This window comes from Armigeres subalbatus, chromosome 3 (assembly GCF_024139115.2).
Source record: "Armigeres subalbatus isolate Guangzhou_Male chromosome 3, GZ_Asu_2, whole genome shotgun sequence".
NCBI classification, from domain to species: Eukaryota; Metazoa; Arthropoda; class Insecta; order Diptera; family Culicidae; genus Armigeres; species Armigeres subalbatus.
The window spans coordinates 24,870,647-24,890,559 of record NC_085141.1 but is presented as its reverse complement, the minus strand read 5'-3'; the positions used below and the strand labels follow the sequence as shown (position 1 = coordinate 24,890,559).

The 19,913-nt window shown below is 38.8% G+C and overlaps 2 protein-coding genes across 2 annotated transcripts; one reads left to right on the top strand and one right to left on the bottom strand.

Moving 5' to 3' along the window:
* The first annotated feature begins 13,256 nt into the window (after positions 1-13,256).
* LOC134223578 (estradiol 17-beta-dehydrogenase 11-like) lies at positions 13,257-14,576 on the top strand. Its single transcript, XM_062702759.1, has 3 exons — positions 13,257-14,089; positions 14,194-14,322; positions 14,391-14,576. The coding sequence occupies exons 1-3, from the start codon at positions 13,272-13,274 to the stop codon at positions 14,443-14,445; spliced, it is 1,002 nt and encodes a 333-aa protein (XP_062558743.1). The 5' UTR covers positions 13,257-13,271; the 3' UTR covers positions 14,446-14,576.
* A 105-nt stretch (positions 14,577-14,681) lies between these two features.
* Positions 14,682-16,030, bottom strand: LOC134221520 (uncharacterized oxidoreductase SSP0419-like). Its single transcript, XM_062700711.1, has 3 exons — positions 15,213-16,030; positions 15,017-15,145; positions 14,682-14,822 (listed from the first exon to the last, which is right to left on the bottom strand). The coding sequence occupies exons 1-3, from the start codon at positions 16,028-16,030 to the stop codon at positions 14,771-14,773; spliced, it is 999 nt and encodes a 332-aa protein (XP_062556695.1). The 3' UTR covers positions 14,682-14,770.
* Between the last annotated feature and the right edge of the window lie 3,883 nt (positions 16,031-19,913).

The window sequence follows — 19,913 nt, the reverse complement described above, 5'->3', positions numbered from 1 at the left end:
CCGGCCAAGTAAGCCGGGACGGCTTCACAATCCACATGCATTTCCGAATCACGCTCTGGGGTGGGTTAATGATCTAGCGGGGATTGTTTTGTTTCAGTTGAAGCTGCTCCGATAAAGATAGTTTGATTTGAGTGCTTGTCGGTTGAGGTTGGGAACCAGATTAGTATGGTGAAATTTATTTTTTTATTATACTGATAAAGACGCTTCCTCATTAGGCGCAGGTTAAAAGAAAACCTACCTAGCTTAAAGGAATACTCAAGAACTTTCACTCAGCAAAAACCACATTACACATAATTTTGGCTTATCAAGCAAACACTTATATTATGTATACAGAAACTACATTTATTAGACTAAACACTTCATAAAAGTGGGATAAGGTTCCTCGGATATACGAACCCTGTCCGATTCTTTCGATGGCTACTGCAGGGCTGGCATACTCCTCAGAGTAGTCGAAATGTGCGTATCTTTTGCACTCCTCAAAAAGACCGCAGAGAGTGTGTTTCGCTTATCGCTCATTCTTTCTCTTCCACAACGCAGTGAGTCCTCTTTGTGTTTCTACTCTGCAGCGAATGCATTTGTCAGACACAAAGAGTTGAGGATAAATGATGAAATAAACGCACCGTGTTCCTCAATGAGTTTTGACAAAACGGTGAATCAAACAAATTGAAAATAAACATTGCCAAAGAAAGTAAAACGTAGCTGGTGATACTATTCACGAGTAATGAGATATTTTTGTTTTTGCTGGCTTTTGGGATGTGTGTTAACCAAACTATTTAGAAGCCTTGTACTACCAACATTATTCCGCCCTAGCTGCTTTAAAATAATTTACTGACGAGACGATTTCTGAATACAATTTACAAATACTAAATACAATTATTATTTGAACGTCACCTTGGATGAAGTTATTCCGTTGTCTACAACCTTCAGAATAACGTTCACGGCCGTATGAAAGTCTTCATGCAATGTAATTGCAAAACGCTGTCTATTTTGCACAATTCTGTGTAAAATAGTTTTAGAAAAGATTTATGATTTACATAAGCTTAAAATAATCAGTTGAAATTACCCTTCCGCCTGTAGGCGAACTAGGTTGCATGAAGAAGAAGAAGCCGAAAGATATTGGAAAAAAATAAAAATCAAAATCGAAAATTTTTATTCAATATAAGGAAAGTTCGTCCCCGTACTGCTAACCGCTTTTATCTAAATTGCTTCTAGAATCTTCGTGAAACGTTTTAAAAATTCCACCGTTTGCTCTCCCGTGCCATTCCTTTCAAACATCATCTTTTGGCTTTCTTCTTATTCTATTTTATTCAGTCCTTATTCACCAATGTTATTCATTTTAGCATGGAGCACCAAACTTTATCAAAGCCTCGCACTTTCTAACTAAGACGTAGTTAACTAATTTTTTAAAGCGAAATATGTTTGTGTTCCAAAAAAAATTAAGCGAGCTTCATAGAAAACGATATCGTTCCCAAGAATATTGCACTAAGTGGCACACTTTTGTGTTGGCCCAACTCTCACCGGAATTATTCTCTCACTCTTCGTCTTCGTCCTCACTCACCGTGTTGGCTTTGTTACACGATGAGTATCAGCGTCACTCTCTGTGGTGTGTATTAAAATCTCCTCATTGTGCACAGTGTGTGAGGAAATGCTCTGATGGCTAGTAGTAGACTCTCCTATTTAGAATAGCACCGTTACTGAGAAAAACCTTCTCTTGGGAGATGGGTGGCTACGCACACCAACCAGCCGCATGTTTCGCCGAGGGGTGCATCGATGAACTTACCTATTTGATGCTCAAACAGATCTTGATTTCAGTTTGCCATTGATTTCTAAATTATATAAACCAATATAAACTGAATACTTATATTTAGTTATCAAGAACCAACATCAAAATCAGTTTTCAATTTGCTCTCATCGACAGCAGCAATAGTTTACAATTTGATGTCACAGTTAGATTTTTTTGCTGTAGATTTTGTTGTTTTAACCGTTAAAACGAACAAAAGGATATCATACCGAGTAATCAAAATCAGCGATTTCTCAACATCAAAACAAGTTTTTGATTTGATCTCAAGATTTGCTCTGGAACCTCTTGAAAGGGGGTTTCCGAACCTGTTCAAAGAATGCTTCCGAGCCTCTTGGAAGGAGGCTTTGGAACCTCTCGGAAGAAAGCTTACATGCTGGTTGGAAGGAGGCTTTCGAGATGCTTATAGCGAGACTCAAGCCTCTTGCAACAAAACTACTGAGCTTTTCAGAAAAAGTCTTCATACTTCTAAAACGGAACCTTCCTATCCTTTAGATTCTAGATTTTAGTCACTGTATGTTTTGTTTTTTTGATCTTTTGTCTCAGAGCCCCTTCTACGCTGTGCTGATTGTGGTGGGCAGGATTTAATAGGCTTTGATATATTGATCACCATGCATAGACTGAAAGCCTCCTTAATAAAGATACAAAATAAACCATGCATATTATGTACAATACAAAGTTTTAAAATAAAAAAACTACAACTATCAAATCCTTATCAATAAATTTATATTTGAATTATAATACATCCGCCATTACGCATTTCTGTCCGAGGTATCCCCTAGGGCCAAAGAAGGTACGACCAGGGTTACATGTACCCAGGTTGAGAACCGCTGAAAGGCAATGTATCAAAAAAAAATTAGTCTTCGAATAATGCAAAAACTTACTTAGAAACTGAGACTGTCTTAGACTTATACGGGATGCTCGCAAGCATCTCGTTTGTGGGTCTGACTATCGGTTTATTTGAAGCTATTGTTGATTAGGAATGGTTTTTACTGTATTATTGCAAAATGGGGGTCAAGGTGGGTTGGTGGCATCCGTTCTAGGTACGTACCGTTGATGATGTTCGACGACGTTGTCGAGCGCTCGTTGTTGTTGCGAAAAGGAAGCTTGACGACTTGGTCCAATTAAGATGGCAGGTTGTTGGCTTGATCAGCACGATCCAATGGCGCGATGGCGGCACGCCAGAGAGGCTACCTTAGTAAAACCTTACCTTAAAGGTAAATTTTTTCACAACCGACGTACTTCCAAAAACTTCTTCACCAAAACAGAATGCGACTGAAATTTTTATATATTGTAAAAATTTCAATCGCATGAAAAGCCCAGCCAAAATTCCTCGTCCTTTTCGGTTATTTTGGCAACTGCAACCAGCTGGGATGAAAGCGTGAGGAATGAAGAACTTTTTGGAAGTAGCTTTAATGTATTCAGGGATGACCGCGATTTCTCAGAATCTAACAAAAAGTCTGGCGGTGGAGTTCTAATTGCAGTCTCCACAAATTTTAATTCAGAAATAATAACTACCAAAAAATACAAGAACTTTGAACACGTCTGGGTGAAATCTAATATTGCAGGAGAAACCCATGTTTTCTCTTCTGCGTGTTTTCCACCAGACCATGCGCAAACAATTTTCTATGAAAGCTTTTTAAAAACTGCGGAAGAAATTTTATCGCAACTTCCACCTGAAGTCAAAGTATATATTAATGGAAACGTTGATCAACGCTGACTTTATTCCGGATTCAGAGAACGAACAAATTCTATTTCCAGTCGTTGGGTAAAATGAAACACTAATGTTTATGTTTGACAGAACTGCTAGCCTAGGGCTTAACCAAATCAATTATATTAAAAGAGATGAGTCAGCCTAGGGCTGCAAACCTCTATAATAAAGATATAAAATATATATATATATATATATATATATATATATATATATATATATATATATATATATATATATATATATATATATATATATATATATATATATATATATATATATATTTATATATATATATATATATATATATATATATATATATATATATATATATATATATATATATATATATATATATATATATATATATATATATATATATTAAGAATCAACAGAACTGCTACCTAGACCTTCTATTAACGAACATACAGGAAGATTTTTGTGTTTCAGAATCATTGAAGCCCTTATGGAAAAACGAAACATTCCACACAGCTATTGAATACTCTCTGTTTGTTCATGATTATCAAAAACCCAGCGACTGTGACTTCGAAGAAGTCCTTGATTACCATAAAGCAAACAATGACAACATAAGACATAAGCTAAGTAGATTAAACTGAAAGCAAATTTTAGAGAATGAAGGGAATAAACCCAATTCTGTTTCTACACGGATTTTTTCACACGACCGTGTGAAAATAATCACACACAAAATTTTTAGAAAGTTTTTCATTTTGCATGATTTGGCGAGAGATCATGAAACTTTTTTTTACACAGATTTTCAAATTTTGAGCTGAAAACTTCTTTTTACACGGAACACATCTCCCGTTTAAAAAAAAAGAATCGGGTGTATTGAATCTTCCGTTGATGTCTTTTATAACATTATTTCTGATATTATTAGGGGAAGGGGGGGCGGCGGGGATAGCTAGTTGACGCCATTCAAAAAATGTTAAAAATCTCAATCATATTGATAATATTCACATTTCAAAAAAGTGGTGATATTCTGTTTCCGGAAAACACATGAGGCAAAACGCCTTTTAGCTAGCAGCTCCTAGGAGAAAGCACCACGCGTCGGCGAATCAGAATTATGGTATGGATAGTGCATGGAGACGCAGGTACATTGTTGGTTAGTGCCACAAGGGCGTTTTGCCTCGCCAAAATGTTAGATGTTTCTTCAAAATGTGGAAATTTTCGGTTTTTCCGACCTTCCCATACACTATTTTGAAACTTTTTTCGCCTAACCTACATAATTTTAGATCTAGTTTTGTTACGGACATCTTAATGACGGTAAATATGAGGGAAATCACAAAAGGCGTTTTGCCTCGGGGGGCGTTTTGGGGCCTCTTCCCCTACCGAAGAGGTTCCAATAAGGAAAAAAAGGCGGAACGGAAATTCGAAATATCCAATTTGGTATAATTGACAGAAAAAAAAATTAAAGAATCGCAATCAAAAATTACAAACTAGACAATTCGAATGAAAATTTGGAAAAATATTTAGACATCTGCGATCAATTAAAACTTGCAATTGATGTAGCATTTGAAGAGTATAATACGAAAACAGAAAACGAAATAAAGTTATGCCCAAAGAACTTCTTCAATTACGTAAAATCAAAATTAAAATCAGACAATTTTCCGACATCCATGTATCTAGATGAACGCGTCGGTAATTCCTCGGAAGACATCTGTAATCTTTTTGGAGATTTATTCCAAGAAATATACACCACCTTTTCGGAACAAGATCGCGACCTTGATTTTTTTGCGCCTGTCCCAGAATTTGCTAGGGATATTGGTGTTAATCAGATCATGAAAAACGATATTCTAAACGCTTTAAAAAACATAGATGCATCTAAAGGCTCTGGCCCTGACGGTATTCCACCGGTATTTTTTAAGAGTCTGGCCAAAGAGCTAACGGCACCTTTATTTTGGCTCTTCAGATTGTCACTGGAATCCGGAAGTTTTCCCAGCTCTTACCTTGTGCCCATCTCCAAATCGGGCAAAAAATCGGACATTCGTAATTACCGTGGAATAGCCATTATCTCTTGCATTCCCAAACTTTTTGAATCTATTATTGAAAAATTATTTTTACAACTTAAAAACAGAATTACAAATAAACAGGACGGATTATTTAAAGGTCGCTCAACCGCTACAAATTTGATAGAATTCTTTGAGTATACTCTTCATGTAATGGATAATGGTAACTACGTGGAAGCTCCGTACAGTGACTTTAGCAAGGCGTTTGATCGCATTGACATTGATACTCTTCAAGTTGCAAAAAATTGGAATTGAGCCAGGACTCCTTAGATGGCTTGAATCTTACCTATGTCTGTGACCGGCAACAAATAATTAAATTTAATAGAAAGAAATCTCGCTTAACTTTTCAAAAGGACCTAAGTAACATTTTTTTCATGAATTAATTTGAATAGCGCAATTAACAGAAAAACATGAAAGCATTCGATTGCAGTACTCAAATTAAATCATGAAAAAAATGTTACTTAGGTCCTTTTGAAAAGTTAAGCGAGAAATCTAATCCCATTCAAGTCACTTCAGTTCCACAAGGCTCCCATCTTGGCCCTCTTTTATTTATATTTTATGTAAATGACATTTCCCTCATTCTCAAAAATATAAAGCTCAAAAATATAAAGCTCAAAAATATAAAATATAAAGTTATTTATGGAAATAAAAAATGAAGGCGACATTATCGTATTCCAGAATGAAATACAGATGATTGATACATGGTGCAGAAAAAGCCTATTGCAACTAAATGTAAAGAAATGCAACATAATATCATTCAGCAACCGTCTAAGACGAATTAAGAGAATTAAGAGAGAGTACTTAATTCGTCTTAGACGGTTGAATACATTCCACTAAAAGAGCTAATATATTTTTCTGATCATTCAGCAGAAAAAGAACAACACCAAATACACAAATTGTACTAGGAAACAAAACTGTAGAAAGAAGTGAAAGAGTTAGGGATTAAGGAGTGATTTTAAATTCAAAACTAACTCTTGTTGATCACTATTACACAATCATTATGAATCACATTGCATGCTTATAAACATACAAACATTGAAACAGCGTCGAGAGTTTGCAACGGTTTCATTTGTTAACGATATAGTATCTCAACGTGTTGACTCAACTGAATTTTTGTCGGGCCTGGAGTTTCGCTCCTTTACTGTTAGGCCAACTCAACTAGCTTGTTGTATTGACCGGTTTATAAATCTGTTGATTTGACAAACGAAAAAGGTCCAGCTTTAATACTAGTTTTTAGCTATTTCCGGTAGTGTAGTTTACCTGAACGAGTTTTTGGGAACTAAAGAGATCGTTCACTAAAGCCAATTTCACTTTTGTACTACTAAAGCACTTTGGATGATCACGCACTCACAAATGTGTCTCACGCCGAGTTACTAATGAGCCAACTACTCCCCAAAGGTATGCTAGCTTCCCTTTTCATATAGTTTCCCGCGCAATTTTTGCTCCTTCCATAATCCCTCCACTTGCCTTCCATGTCGACTGTTTCCACCCATCCAATACGAATACTTTCTCCAATTTCCCTTTCTGAACATTTTTTTTATTTGAGAGGGTTCGAAAAAAAAATTCTTCTAAAAATTTTGTCTCTGGGGGGGTTTTATATCCAAAACCAACCCCGAGGTTACGCCACTGTGTCGATATGTTAAAATTTTCAGGCTACTAGACCATTTTTGGACAATAACAAACGCAACAACAACACGATGTGACATTTGTTTTGTTGTCGTTTTTCTTAGAAACTAGCTTTTTTTGATCTAGTACCCATTTCAATTACCGTGGGGCATCGAAATCCGTACACTTAAGCACCTTAGTACATGAAAAAGTCATTAGAAAATAGGAATCGAACGTAAATAAAACGTTTGTCATTGGCACAGGAGCATGAAGGCTTCTACTTTTGAAGTGTTTCACATTCACTCATTAAAAACTTCGAAAAACATGATAAAATAATGAATAAAATCAACTACTCCTGACTCGAAACCCGTCCACCGTGGACGGATTTCGAATCAAAGGACCAAAATCCGTACAGCTATTTTTAAACTAAATATTCGAATTGAAGCATTGTGATTGACTAAACTACCACTGTAAATAGTTCGATACGCACCTTGAGAAGCGATTCCTTCGATTTGTATTCCGTTTATCTTATGTAATGATTCACAATTAGCAATTAAAACACAGTTACTTTTGGTGCAATTATGCTCTACCCGAAAACAAAATGGCGGCAAAAACTCCGCGTTTGGTGGGTAGCGATTTGTTTTTGATTTTTGTTGTTTTAATTTCAAAGCCTTTTTCCCATTTCTAGGCCCTAAAAGCTTACTGCCAACTATCACAACTGGATAAGATAAATTATTTCTTCATTAATCACCTTCATCTCTCTTTAATTTATTGATATCTCATGAGGTGGACGGATTTCGGTGCTGTACGGTACTCTTCCATTCCTCGATTTCTCCCTATCTCGATGGTCCCTTCAATATCGAGATGTGGAGAGGCGGAGAGGCGACTGTATTACTACTAATACAATTCGTCTTTCCCTAATCCTACTAACCCAACACAATTATAATAAAAAGGACATAACAGTTTGGAAACATTTAAACATACACCTAATTTTAAATAAATGAGAAAAGAGCCAAAGAGAAAGCGTAGTGGTAGATATGTGAATAACTAATGTTTCGATGTTTGTAACTTTGTATGTTTTTTTTTTTAATATGTAATGTAACAATGGCCAATGTAATAAATGTGTATCATGATAGTGTTGATGATTTTAATTCATTTTTTCCTGAGAATATAAAAAATTGTTTTCATATTACACAATGGAATGTGCGAGGCTTGAATAATATGCAAAAGTTTGATAATTTACTTGAGTTTTTAGATTGTATAAAAGTCCCTATAGATGTTTTTGTTGTTTGTGAAACGTGGTTGAAATCTGTTAACTGTCCCTTATTCAAAATTCCTAACTACAAATCTGTCTTCGCTTGCCGTGATACATCATCTGGTGGTCTTGCAATATAGGGGAAGTGTACCGGTTTTGGCCAACTTAGTGCCTAATTTGGCCAACCCTGAAAAATACATATTTTTCCAAAATAATCGATCAGTTAAAAGCAGCGTTGAATCGTTAGGGACATATCTTTTGTTGAAACTGATAAAACTGTCCCGAATTGCTTTATTTTTGAAGTTATTTGCAAAATTGGCCAAATTAGGAACATGGCCAAAACCGGTACAGTTCCCCTATATCAGAAATGGATTAACTTTCAAAACTGTAAAAAATATAACTTTAGATGGACTGCATATAATTCAAATAGAACTAAACATTAAAAATATTATGTATGATGTAGTAGGCATATACAGATCGTCCTATCTCAACTTTATCGATGTTTAGTAAAGTCTTTGAAAAACTACTTGTCAATAGAATCATGAATTTTCTAAATAGGCATGATGTGTTATATAAATACCAATATGGATTTAGAAAAGGATGTAGTACTACAACAGCAATTGTTGAGCTTGTTGATTTTTTGTTGCAAAATATTGATCAAAAATGTATTTTTGGAGGTCTCTTTATTGACCTCAAAAAGGCGTTTCACACGTTGAACCACAATATTCTTTTGCAGAAGCTGGAGTGCTATGGTATACGTGGCCTAGCTAATGATATCATTCGTAGTTATTGAAACGACAGCAAACAGTTTGTAGTTTTGAACGATGCGCGAAGTACTCCAAGGTCTATCGATATTGGGGTCGCACAAGGGAGCAACATCGGCCCTCTTCTATTTTTGATTTATATCAATGATATTGGAAATCTACCATTAAAAGGAATACCGAAATTATTTGCCGACGACACAGCACATTTCTACCCAGATGCTGATGCTTCGTCCATCATACAACATATAACAAGTGATATGAATTTGCTTATGAAATATTTTGATACCAATCTTCTTTCATTGAATTTGTGTAAAATAAAATACATGTTATTTCATTCTCCGAGGAAAAAAATTAATCCACACAAATGATCCATGCGTAGGAACTGAGGTGATCGAGAAGGTTTCACACTTCAAATATCTAGGTTTGATATTGGACCCTATACTCTCTTGGAACAGCCATATAGAGCAAACTCGAAAAAGAATATCGGCTTTATGTGGTCTTATGTATCGTGTTAGAAAATTTGTCCCACAACGTGCACTCTTCAGTTATTATTATGGATGTATTCATTTTCTTTTACAATAACTCATAATCGTATGGGTTCATGCTAGCAAGTCCAATATAAGAAAACTACAAGCCCTACAGAATAGATGCCTAAAATTATAATTCAACTGCCGCAATTATATCCCACCAGTCAACTCTATACAAACGGTTATCATAGCATCCTTCCACTTCGCGGATTATGCAAGTTACATACTTGTTTATTAGTGTATGACATGTTAAAAGATTAAAATTTGCACAACAATATCACGCTTACTACTATGAGTCACGGGCATAATACTCGATTCGCAAATAATTTATTACGTTCGAGAGCATCAACTTGTCTGGGTCAAATGCGTATCTTTGTATTCAAGTGGAAACATAAACACGTGCAAGAGGCTTTGACTTCTTGAAGTAGCGGAAAACCAGTTCTAAGGTTAAGGGTACGCATTAATGGATTTATTTATTTATTTATCATCAGACTAAGGCCGGAGTGGCCTGTGCTGCACATAAAAGACTTCTCCATTCAGCTCGGTTCATGGCTGCACTTCGCCAACCACGCAGTCTGCGGAGGGTCCGCAAGTCGTCCTCCACCTGATCGATCCACCTTGCCCGCTGTGCACCTCGCCTTCTTGTTCCCGTCGGATCGTTGTCGAGAACCATTTTCACCGGATTACTGTCCGACATTCTGGCTACGTGCCCGGCCCACCGCAGTCTTCCGATTTTCGCGGTGTGAACGATGGATGGTTCTCCCAACAGCTGATGCAACTCGTGGTTCATTCGCCTCCTCCACGTACCGTCCGCCATCTGCAACCCACCATAGATGGTACGCAGCACTTTCCTTTCGAAAACTCCCAGTGCGCGTTGGTCCTCCACGAGCATCGTCCAGGTCTCGTGTCCGTAGAGAACTACCGGTCTTATAAGCGTTTTGTAGATAGTCAGTTTGGTACGGCGGCGAACTCTATTCGATGGAGGTTGCTTGCGGGTTCAGAAGTACGTACGGTTTCCAGCCACTATGCGTCGATGAATTTCTCTGCTTGTATCGTTAGCGGCGGTCACCAGTGAGCTCAAGTACACGAATTCTTCAACCACCTCGATTTCATCACCACCGATAGAAACTCGTGGTGGGTGGCTCATTGACCTCTCTTGAGCCTCTTCCTATCATGTACTTCGTCTTCGACGTGTTGATGACTAGTCCAATCCGTTTAGCTTCGCTTTTCAGTCTGATGTAGGCTTCCTCCATCCTCTCAAAGTTACGTGCCATGATATCAATGTCGTCGGCGAAACCAAATAACTGGACGGACTTCGTGAAAATCGTACCACTCGTGTCAATCCCTGCCCTTCGTATTACTCCTTCCAAAGCGATGTTGAATAGCAGACACGAAAGACCATCACCTTGCCGTAACCCTCTACGGGTTTCGAAGGGACTCGAGAATGCCCCTGAAACTCGAACTACGCACATCACCCGATCCATCGTCGCCTTGATCAACCGTATCAGTTTATCCGGAAATCCGTTTTCGTGCATTAGCTGCCATAGCTGGTCCCGATCGATTGTATCATATGCGGCTTTGAAGTCGATAAATAGATGATGTGTGGGCACGTTGTATTCGCGGCATTTCTGCAATACCTGACGTATGGCGAACACCTGGTCTGTGGTAGAGCGTTCACCCATAAATCCCGCCTGGTACTGCCCCACGAACTCTCTTGCAATTGGTGTTAGTCGACGGCATAAAATTTGGGAGAGTACCTTGTAGGCGGCGTTCAGCAATGTGATTGCGCGGTAGTTGCTACAATCCAGCTTATCGCCCTTTTGGTAGATGGGACACACGACACCTTCCATCCACTCCTGCGGCAGAACCTCATCCTCCCAAACCTTGGTAATCACCCAATGCAGCGCTCTAGCTAGTGCTTCACCACCGTTTTTAAACAGCTCTCCTGGTAGTTGGTCAACTCCAGGGGCTTTGTTGTTTTCAGCCGGCCGATCTCCTCCTGGATTTCCTGGAGATTCGGAGCCGGAAGTCGCATGTCCTGCGCGCGTGCTCCTAGGTTCATTACCATACCGCCACCGTTGTCTGCCATATCGCCATTCAGGTGCTCTTCGTAGTGCTGCCGCCACCTTTGGATCACCTCACGCTCGTTCGTAAGAAGGTTCCCGTTTATGTCCTTACACATATCGGGCTGTGGCACGTGGCCCTTACGTGAACGGTTCAACTTCTCATAGAACTTTCGTGCGTTATTAGCGCGGTACAGTTCCTCCGTCTCTTCACGGTCTCGATCTTCCTGCCGGCGCTTTTTCCTCCGGAAAATCGAGTTTTGTCTGTTCCGCGCCCGTTTGTATCGTGCCTCGTTTGCCCTCGTGCGGTGTTGCAGCAATCTCGCCCATGCTGCATTCTTCTCCTCAACTAACTGCTCACATTCGCCGTCATACCAGTCGTTTCTCTGATCCGGAGCCACCGTGCCTAGTGCAGCGGTTGCGGTGCTTCCAATGGCGGATCGAATATCTCTCCAGCCATCTTCAAGAGATGCTGCGCCTAGCTGCTCTTCCGTTGGGAGTGCCACTTCCAGCTGCTGCGCGTAGTCTTGGGCTAGTCTACCGTCTTGTAGCCGCCCAATGTTAAGCCGCGGCGGACGACTCCGACGCGTGTTGATCACCGTCGAGAGTTTTGAGCGCAGACATACTGCGACGAGGTAGTGGTCGGATTCAATATTCGCACTGCGGTAAGTGCGTACGTTCGTGATGTCGGAGAAGAATTTACCGTCGATTAGAACGTGGTCGATTTGGTTTTCCGTTACTTGATTAGGTGATTTCCATGTGACCTTGTGGATATTCTTACGGGGAAGAAAGTGCTTCGGACTAATATTCCGCGGGGGGCTGCAAAGTTTATGCATCGTTGGCCGTTGCCGTTCGATACGGTATGCATACTATCCGGTCCGATGACCGGTCTATACATTTCCTCCTTCCTACCTGAGCGTTCATGTCACCGATGACGATTTTGACGTCCCGCAGTGGGCATCCATCGTATGTCTGCTCCAGCTGCGCATAGAACGCTTCTTTCTCGTCGTCGGATCTCCCTTCGTGTGGGCAGTGCACGTTGATGATGCTATAGTTGAAGAAACGGCCTTTTATCCTCAACTTGCACATCCTTGCGTTGATTGGCTGCCACCCAATCACGCGTTGGCGCATCTTTCCCAGCACTATGAAGCCGGTTCCCAGCTCGTTGGTGGTGCCACAGCTTTGGTAGAAGGTAGCCGCTCGATGCCCGCTTTTCCACACTTTCTGTCCTGTCCAGCAGATTTCCTGCAGCGCTACGACATCGAAGTTGCGGGGATGTAATTCATCGTAGATTATCCTGTCGCAACCTGCAAAGCCTAGCGACTTGCAGTTCCATGTTCCAAGCTTCCAATCGTGATCCTTTATTCGTCGCCTAGGTCGTTGCCGATTGTATCGAGTCGTATTATCTTCTATGTCGTTCGTAATAGTGGACGCATTAATGGATGCAATTGCGCAAAAAGCGTGTTGCAGTGCAGTACGAGTCATCTGTTACGAAGATTAAGTGGGACTTTTAAATACTGAGCAATGGTAGATTCAGCATCATCCAAGGGGAGTTTGTATGAGTTCCAGAAACTGCCCTACCATCCTGCAACTCCCAGAAGAAGGAGAACGGTTTTGGAAACGATATGGAACAATTTGAAGACATTGCTCTATTTAATCCAGTTTTTACTTAAGAGCATCCCGATATGGATCGAGATCATATGGCAGTGGTTGAATCCGCCGTCTCCGAAAAGCGTTGCTGGATGGACGGCCCTGGTAACGGGAGGATCGAACGGGATCGGTAAAGCAGTGAGCTTGGAATTGGCCAAATCTGGATGTAACGTGATCATTGCCGACATCGACGAGGAAAACGGTAAAAAGGTTGTAAAAGAACTGCGGAAGCTTCGCGTCAAGGCCGGCTTCTTCAAAGCAGATGTTTCGGATTACGAAACAATCGTGGAACTGCAACGAAAAATTGAGCGAGACTTCGGACATGTAGACATTCTGGTAAACAACGCTGGAATTATTCCTTTCCTAGTTGACGATGAGTACACCCCAGAGAACATTCGGAGAATCGTTGAGAATAATGTGCTGAGCCAATTCTGGACCATTAAAGTGTTTTTACCGGGAATGTATAGTCGAGAACGGGGACACATCGTAGGGCTGTCATCTGAATTGGGTTACATTCCAAGAGGTTATACAAGAAATTACCTAACGACGAAATACGCCATACGTGGTTTCATGGAAGATTTACATGACGAAATCTACCATGCGGGGTACGAGGGCAAAGTCATCACCACAACCGTATTCCCAGCCATCATTAACACACGAAAGGAGAGCACTGAACGTATTCTTACCATTCCGTAAGTTTAGTGAAAAAAAAACAGTGGTTGCATAAGTATTAGACAACTTCTGCTTTTGCTCGAAAAACATGTTTCAACTTCCTAATTAAATGATTTGTTCACAGAGGCGTGGAAAACTTCCCAGTTTATAGCTCCGAGCTAGCAGGGCAGACCATTGTTCAGGGAATCAGAAACAATGAACGGAAATTGGTTGTACCAAACAATGTCAAAACATGGCAACTGGCTATTTACGAGTAAGTGGCTTATTTTTTTATGTTGGTTCAACCCAAATATAATGTTTACATTACTTTCACATTTTTAGGGATCTACCGAGAAGAATCACCCGACTCTTTCTCTTGCAGTTGTTCAAGGGTTGATGCATCTCAAAGACTACGATTTTGAAGAAAACATTCCATTTTATTACCACGGTAAACTGGAAATGTGAATAACAAAATAATACATACTTTTGAGTAAAATTATTATGCTGAAGGATTTGTATCAAAACGATAATAAATTAGATTGAAGTTATACAGTTTTTTTGTTACTTTTTTGTGTTTGAAATTCTAAAAATTGGAAAAGGCAAATTTATTATTTAAACTGCAAATAACGACATCATAAACCAAGAATTTCAATGTTTTGAGTAGGTATCATTCGAGATGGCTTCCATCTAGTGAAGTCTGAATAAAAACCTTTGACATATTATCATTTAAACAGCTCTCTCACCAAGAGTCGGGTAATTTTTCTTGGAAAATCTCTGAAATAAGTACAAAATTAAAATGTTTTATAAATTGAAAATACTGAAGCTCACTTGCCATACGATCGGTTAGTACTATCATATTTAATTCCACCATTTGAACGGAATGGTACTAACTCGTCTCATGACAAGCGAAGACATTCCACTAGAAACTCTTAAAAATGTTTTATTCGTACTGCAGGCTGCTTACTTACTCGAAAAGAGCCACTTGCCAAGGTTTCAAAATGTCAGGAACGAACAATTTTCTCCTATTGGTTCTGATAGCTTGCACTATGGCCTTTCCCGCATCATCCAACCTGTTCGGTGACATATTTTCAAAGCCGCTGCAAGAAAAAAATAAATGGAACCTTATCGAAAATTTCAAATCAAAACCGCTGCTTAAAAACTCACGGCAGCTCTAAATAATGCTCCATCACTTCCTTCCTGGTGTTGATCAGTACCGGAAATACGCTTGTAGTAATGACCTTATTCTCGAATCCCGCGTGGTAAATCTCGTCGTGAAGGTCCTCCATGAAGCCACGCAGAGCATACTTGCTGGTGGCATAGTTTCGCATGTACCCCGTCGGGGTGTAGGCCGAGCGGGACACTATGCCCACGATGTGTCCTCGATCTCGATGATACATGCTCGGCAAAAACACTTTGGTGGTCCAAAAATGACTCAACACATTAACGTCCATCATCCTTCGAATGTTCTCCGGACTGTACTCATCGGGCACCATGAAAGGAAGAACACCCGCGTTGTTGACCAGAAGATCTACTTGGCCAAAATTCTGTCGAATTTTCCGTTCCAATTCTACCACCGCTTCGTAATCCGCAACGTCTGTTTTGAAATAGCCTGCCCTTACCCGATACTTTATCGTCAGTTCCTTGACTACTTTTGGACCATTTTCCTCGTCAATGTCAGCAATGATCACGTTGCATCCGAACTTGGCCAGCTCCAAGCTCACCACTTTGCCGATTCCGTTGGATCCACCGGTAACTAGGGCCGTCCATCCAGCAATGCTTTTCGGAGCAGGTGGTTTTAACCACTGCCACGTGAGCTCTGTCCATATTGGGAGGCTCTTGAACATAAACTGAATTAAAAAGAAAAATCTTCTAAAGTGTAGCCATGTTGTTTCCAAAATCGTTCCTGTTCTTCTGGCTGTTGCAGGATTATAGGGCAGCTTCTGGAACTCGTACAAGCTTCCCTTGGATGATGCAGATATCATCTTTAGCGAGAAATGCACGGAATTCCGATTGCACAGATCATCAAAACAACAGGTACTGCACTGTTCGCTCAATCAATTACGAATTGATAATTCAGTTCAACTATCGTGTACATTGTTACAAGCAGATAAAGCCAGCAAATATCCCAAGTAACAATTAAGGTTGTATCAGAGTTTTACAGCGTTCTTCAAAACCTAATCTCAAAACCATTCATGCAGTCCTCGCAGTTTCCACAACCTCCTGTAGATTTCTATAAAACCATGTTACAGCCAGTTGGCCCAGTTTTATTGCAATCATTGAAACCTAATATGCGTTCCAGTTCAGAACCAACGGTTTTATAATATACTTCAAGTCTCACATAAAACATGCAACATAAAACCTCCTCTAGACTTGGTGGTTTTGAGAACCACTATATAACCATGATACAACCACTTCATGACTATGATACAACAACAAATAAGCCGATAATGAAACAGTTGTCAACTCTCAGGTTGATTATTTGTTTATTGTTTGTACTCGAAAAAATATGCTTTTCTTCCTGCAATACATGGATTACATGTCAACAACAAAAATAAAAGAATTATTATCAGCCAGTTCAATAAAAGTTCATATCTGGCTTTGAGTGTTCTAGGCATGTTCGAAGGCATGCCAGGGATTTTTCATGGTGAAACCATGATAAATAATCAGTATTTTAACAATGCGCTTCGTTAATTTGTTATTATTTAGATTTTATTTTTATTTAATTAGTTGCCTCAGTTAATTATTTTAAAAATAATTTCAATGAATAACCACTTTGGTTGATCAAATAATCAAAGCATTGTTCCTAAAACTTATTAGGATGTCCAATTTTACCGTTGTAAAGGTGAAACAGAAATTTGCATGATATTTCGATTATGAAATTCATTATTTTTTTCATATCGGCGACATTTTTTTGAATAAAACTTTGATTGCATAAAAAATGCCTCTATATAACCATCACTCCTGAACTGGCCCTATCTGGGCATTTCAAACACCTAGAGGTTTTATCTTGGCCTTTTTCAAGACCATGCTACGACTAGCAAGTTTTATCTTGGTCAAACCTAAAGCTTGGTAGTTTTATATATAATGACAACATGACAATGTAGACAGATATAAAAAAAATCATAAACAATCTTTTTCTGCCTTCGGCATCGAATGCAAGTACTTTTTAAAATAAGTATTTCAATTAAAAAGCATATAGTGGCAATTGTTAAATGGTATATTTTGTACCATAAAAGTGTTTTACTCGTGTTAAATTGGCAAAGCATGTATGGATTAAATACATATTTTCATACCCCTCATGAGCAAATGCTGTTTGAACAGTTTTTTCAACGACTTAAATATACAAAGGGAACTGCTCCTGGATTTCAACTCATGGCTCCGATGTTCATCCCATTGAAAGCAGTGCAATGGAAAGGTATTTGATTTGTGATTTTTTTCAGCAGGAGTTCGAATATTGACAAAAAGAAGCGAAGAAATTGGGGCCGTATTTCTTTACTTCCCGATAAGATGAATGTATTTTCAGTGAGTGAGATGGAGATCGGAACAGTTCCCTACATAATTCACGACATAGAAAAAACTGCTAATGTTTTTTTTTTCATTCTCGACTGAAAACGAAATGAAAATACTTCCGTGGGTCAAATCATTTGTGCTGAAAATTTAGTTTCTATCCATAGTAGTAGTTTCAAGCTTCGTATTCTTATGCAGGTCTTCTTCAGGAGTAAAGGTTATATGTGGGTTTTATACAGGACTCTACGAAGCTTGGCAGCTTTTATAAGTCCTGATCAAAACCAACATATAACTTAACTGCTGGCTTAATTATGTCAGTTCCATTTTTTAGCTCTGAGGAGGAACACAGGAGCATTATAAAACCTAAAGAGCTGTGGTTTTATATTGGAATTCAAAACGTAGTTCTCAAGTACTCTTGCGGATCTAATTAAATGACAACTGAATAAAACCAAAATAAAACTTTAAGCATTTCTACATGCCGTAATAAAACCTCTATAAAACTAGCATAAATCTTCGAAGCATTGAGATTGTTACTTGGGATGGCTCTACGCTGTTTTACGCTTGACTGAGTTCATTCATGAGAAATATAACGGGAAACAAAAGTAGATCCTTATTTGGTATAATCATTCTTAATGGTTCGCGATCCACCACAAGTGGCTACATGTGTATATGAATGCAACTCATTTTTTTTTTTGGGAAATTGGTTTGTTACCGTAAAACATGAATGAAAAATTGACTTCTTGATTGAAAACAAATTATTGTTGGCTGTTTGTTTTACCTCTAATTAATTTGACTAGAATAAAAACGCAGCTTGAAAAATTACAAATTTTCTATAAAAAAAATAGGAAATTGTAAATGAAGAAATCAGGATACAATATCTAGAAGAAAGAAATCAGGAAGCAATAAATAAATATAAAATTTCCCTATTAGGGAGCAAAATTTTCATAAGCAATTCGGCGTTTAACACTGCCCGACGTTTCGACCATTGGATGTTGTGATTTAAAAAAAAACTATTTTCGATAGAATGTTCAGTTACAATGTTGCACAGTTCAAGCTACTTAATCTAATCTTACTAGGTCAATCTTTTTGTCTCAATTTACATGTCGTTCTAGGTGTCGTATGTCCATAGTTTTGGTTTCTAAATTTGTCAGATATTAGTTTTCAGATTCACGAAGAAAATCTTACTTTGGCGGTGATTTTGTTAAACAATTCGAAAGTTCATCAACGGTCACAGTGCTCGACATTACAACGGCTGTTTTAACATGGTGAATTAATGTTCATTATTTCTATATTATATTTGGTTTTTAGATTTTTGACGAAATTGCTTGGGAAAGAAGTGCAAAACAAAAAAAATCACTTATAATGCGATTTCCAACAAGGACTCTTCGCAAAAAAATGAAACGTACCTTGTTTTGATTTGTTTTATGGAAAACCCTATTTTTTTAAAAATCTTTTATTCATTTTATTGTTGCCTTTTCTCCCGCTTGCACGCCGGTGGCAAATAACATTCTCCGGCCCGTTGTCTGTGAAATTACGATCAAAATGGCTCGCGTGCGCCGTAAAGCGGCTTTCTTATATATAATAAAGTAATTCCATTAGTCCCGCCTCTTCATTAGTAAAGTAGTAAAATTCTTCTTTATTCAATCATTTTTTGTTCTACAATTATTTTGTTTATACATATACAGTGATCGGCCGGTTTGGCCCTTCAACTTCGATTTGATTTTTTTATATTGTTATCTGAGTTTTAAAATATAATATATCATGACGGCCTTTAGGAGGCGCTAGTGTGTTTTTAAAATTTGATAACCTAACTACTATGTACACTAATATTTACAATAAAAATTTGATAACCTAGATTGGAACTAGCGCCCTAAGCGCTTCTTGGTCCGAGTGCAAGCAACGGACCCTAAACTTTTCTTTACACTCACCAAAGCGTTCATGTAAGGTTTTTATCCCGGCCAGACGGTGGACCTCGGATGTTCTTGTCCTGGGAGGGGTGTTGGGGATCATCCTCAGGAATTTGTTTTGGACCCGTTGAAGTTTGAGGTGGTGGGTTTTAGCGCAGCTCTCCTAGACCGGCATGCCGTATTCGATCACAGGGATGATGATTTGCTTGTAGATAGCAAGCTTATTTTTCAGGGAAAATGACGACCGGCGGTTGATCAAAGGGTACAGTAGTTTCTACAAAACGTTACACTTTGTCACCGTTTTGTCAACCTGTTGCCTGAAAATAAGCTTGCTGTCGAGGGTCAAGCCAAGGTAGTCGGCCTTATTGGCCCATTCCACAGTCGTGCCATTGAGGATGATTTTACAGTCCCCAGGCGGAACATGTTTAGGGGATTTGGAGTGGGGGGAAAA

Bases quoted from the DNA above. Each gene is read 5' to 3' on its own strand.
- LOC134223578 (XM_062702759.1), top strand. From the start codon at position 13,272: ATGGTAGATTCAGCATCATCCAAGGGGAGTTTGTATGAGTTCCAGAAA. The intron at 14,090-14,193 runs GTAAGTTTAGTG...ATTTGTTCACAG, and splicing joins GAACGTATTCTTACCATTCC to AGGCGTGGAAAACTTCCCAG. The intron at 14,323-14,390 runs GTAAGTGGCTTA...TCACATTTTTAG, and splicing joins TGGCAACTGGCTATTTACGA to GGATCTACCGAGAAGAATCA.
- LOC134221520 (XM_062700711.1), bottom strand. From the start codon at position 16,030: ATGATATCTGCATCATCCAAGGGAAGCTTGTACGAGTTCCAGAAGCTG. The intron at 15,146-15,212 runs GTGAGTTTTTAA...TTTTTCTTGCAG, and splicing joins GAGCATTATTTAGAGCTGCC to CGGCTTTGAAAATATGTCAC. The intron at 14,823-15,016 runs GTAAGTAAGCAG...TACTTATTTCAG, and splicing joins TGGCAAGTGGCTCTTTTCGA to AGATTTTCCAAGAAAAATTA.